The sequence below is a fragment of the Alligator sinensis genome, unplaced genomic scaffold, assembly GCF_000455745.1.
Source record: "Alligator sinensis unplaced genomic scaffold, ASM45574v1 scaffold804_1, whole genome shotgun sequence".
NCBI classification, from domain to species: Eukaryota; Metazoa; Chordata; order Crocodylia; family Alligatoridae; genus Alligator; species Alligator sinensis.
The window spans coordinates 131,049-134,207 of NW_005842868.1; the positions used below are offsets into that span (position 1 = coordinate 131,049).

The 3,159-nt window shown below is 49.7% G+C and overlaps 1 protein-coding gene across 2 annotated transcripts in view; it reads right to left on the reverse strand.

The window, feature by feature from the left end:
* The window catches only part of ADD2 (adducin 2), a 75,437-nt gene that overhangs the window by 18,819 nt on the left and 53,459 nt on the right, over positions 1-3,159 (reverse strand). For both annotated transcript variants that reach the window (XM_006035701.3, XM_025191889.1), the window contains 2 exons: positions 2,926-3,064; positions 2,126-2,277 (listed from right to left, as the gene is read on the reverse strand). In XM_006035701.3, coding sequence (XP_006035763.1) covers positions 2,126-2,277; positions 2,926-3,064 — 291 coding nt within the window. The remainder of the gene's footprint in view (positions 1-2,125; positions 2,278-2,925; positions 3,065-3,159) is intronic.

Sequence of the window (3,159 nt, forward strand, 5' to 3'; positions counted from 1 at the left end):
TCTCTCTCTCATTCAATAGATGGCACTGCCACCAGAGTCACAGTGCTCCCTCCCTTGCTTACAGCACGACCTTGCCTCCGTCACCACCACCACCACCTCTCCCATTGTCCGAAGTTATATTGCTCATTGCAGACACTTAAGATAGCTCTCACCTGGCCATTGACCTGTCCTTTCATAGATTCATAGACTTTAGGGTCAGAAGGGACCTCAATAGATCATTGAGTCCGACCCCTTGCATAGGCAGGAAACAGTGCTGGGTCTAGATGACCCCAGCTAGATGCCTATCCAACCTCCTCTTCAAGACCCCCAGGGTAGTGGAGAGCACCACCTCCCTTGGGAGCCCATTCCAGATTTTGGCCACTCTCACTGTGAAGAAGTTCCTCCTAATGTCCAGTCTAAATCTGCTCTCTGCTAGCTTGTGGCCATTATTTCTTGTAACCCCCAGGGGCGCCTTGGTGAATAAAACCTCACCAATTCCCTTCTGTGCCCCCGTGATTAACTTATAGGCAGCCGCAAGGTCGCCTCTCAACCTTCTCTTGCGGAGGCTGAAAAGGTCCAGATGCCCTAGTCTCTCCTCGTAGGGCTTGGTCTGCAAGCCCTTAACCATACGTGTGGCCCCTCTCTGGACCCTCTCCAGGTTATCCACATCCCTCTTGAAGTGCGGTGCCCAGAAGTGCACGCAGTACTCCAACTGAGGTCTGACCAGCGCCCAATAGAGGGGAAGTATCACCTCCTTGGATCTGTTCGTCATGCATCTGCTGATGCACGATAAAGTGCCATTAGCTTTTCTGATGGCTTCGTCACACTGCCGACTCATGTTCATCTTGGAGTCCACTAGGACTCCAAGATCCCTTTCCACTTCCGTGCCACCCAGCAGGTCATTTCCTAGGCAGTAGGTGTGCTGGACATTTTTCCTCCCTAGGTGCAGCACTTTGCATTTCTCCTTGTTGAACTGCATTCTGTCCTAGTGCTGCCTAGCCTGTGAGATCTGACAGCACCTCGGCCCAAGCAAGACAACAGTAATACAAAGAAGAGTTTCGTAGGAAGTTACAAATATCGTATGATAATAAAGCAACCCCTAGTACCATTTCTTGTCATCTGCATTTCACTGTCCATCCTCCAGTATCTGAGATTCCATCCTGTTGAATTTGGATCTCAGACCAGCGAGGGAGTCAGACTTGACTGACCCAGTCTTGGGTCATCGTGGGGAGGAAAAAAATGTTTAACAGATTGTAATAGGGGCAGAAATAAAAAGGAGGTCAGTGGCAGAGAGAAATTTGAGAACAATACAGTGCATTCCTTGGTCACATACCATGTGGCTGTGCTGGAGCCAACAGATTAAGCAGTCTTTGATCACAGAGATAATGGGAAATGGCATTTTTGGCAGGTTCTGTGCATTTCACTACATGTCTCTTTTGCATCTAGTGGTCACTAGTCACCTCTGGCCTAGTTTTTTGTTGGATGTAAGGCAGTAGAGTTCTGCTGTAGACAGTGGACAAGCAAAAATGTACACCCACTCATCTGGCCCATTCTGGTTATTGAATGGCATAGAAGGGAACACAGTTCCCTACTGGGTAGAGGCAGAACAGGGAAGTCAGTGCTGGATGATTTCTGATCCTCTGTCCAAGCCAAGATCAGGCTCAACTGAAGTAGGGCATATATGATCACTGGCAGGTGCCAGAAGAGAATGCACTGGCACCCTTAATTCCCATTGACAAGATCAAATTGCTGACCCTATGTTTCAATGCTGTAGGATTGCAGGGGTTTTTCTCTTCCCTTTCTCCTAAATGCTATGTGCTGCTTTTGACAAGATACCAGCCCTGGCACTGTGTCAAATGTTGCATTTTCAGGCTAGCCACAAGATATAGCATGAGACCAGACACACCTGACCCCAAGGGCTCTCACAGAGAATCGGAAAGCAGCCCCTTGCTCGCAGAACCCTCATGTTCTTTACTTCCTCCTATCCTGATCTGGTCCACCCTGGTAACCAGAAGACAAAAAAAAGTCTACATATTTAACTGAGCCCTGCACAATAGAAGCAGGGCTGCTGGGCAGAGTGTGCAGTCAAGTTCCAGCTATTGAGAAAGCCTAAATCACCGTCAGCTAAACTGAGGCATGACCTCACCGTGACGTAGGTGCTGCTGATCTGGGCCCAGCCATAGAGGTCTAGCAGTCGGTAGATGCTGCTGATCTTGCACCTCATGAGCCTCTCTCCTTTCACTAAGGACATGGAGTCGGTGCCATGGAGGTCATTGATGGGTGTTACTGTGGACAGATCTGAAGAAGAAAGGGAAAACCACTGAGGTGAATAGGTCTAAGGAGGTCACTGGGAAAAGGCACAGAGCTTTTCAGAGCTAGGAAGCATTCCAGGCCATGGGGCTACCATGTATCACCTGCCTTCCCCCACAGCCTCAGCTTTTATCTATTATCTTGACTGGCAGATTCCTCATCCCTGATCTTCACAGGTCACTCACACAGTCTACCCCTCACTAAAGGATCTGGGAGACTTGACAGCAAGTTTCCTAGCATGAGTGCACCCCCACAACAGCCATTGGAGAAAGGCAGCTAAAACCCATTGCTTTTTAGAGCTGGACAGTGAAAGAGATTGATGAGCTGAGTTGCCCAAAGATGTCCAACCCAAGGTACCCTCTTATGGGAACCTCCAAGGTATTTGAACAGCTCCCCACAGAAAAGAAGAAAGCAGTGCTTAGATGTTCCACGGAGGCAGTAAGAAGTGAGGCTGGCAAATCCAGCTGAAATCTAACTCCTTTGAAAATCCCAGCCTCCCTGCTTCGGCAGCACTTGCCTAAAGCCCGTGTCTTTGCAATCCCTGCCTTGCCCCAAGCTGGTATCCCAGCAGCGATGCAGGCCTCTTCTCCCATGCAGACCCTTACCCCCTGTGAGAAAGGTTTTGAACCAACATACTGAGTGGAGACGTGGGGAAGACAGAGGGAGCAGTGCTGGCCATGAAGTCTGCGATCTGCCGGAGGGCCCAGATGTTGGAAGAGTTGTTCCCTTTCTTCATCTGCTCTTGGATAAGGCTCTCCAGCTCCTCCCTGAAAGACTGAAACAATAGTGATTTCACAGATGAGCCCTCACATGGCCCACACTTCCCGGCAGCCGCGCTGAGAACTGTGGAGCGCCGTTATCTTCCTGATG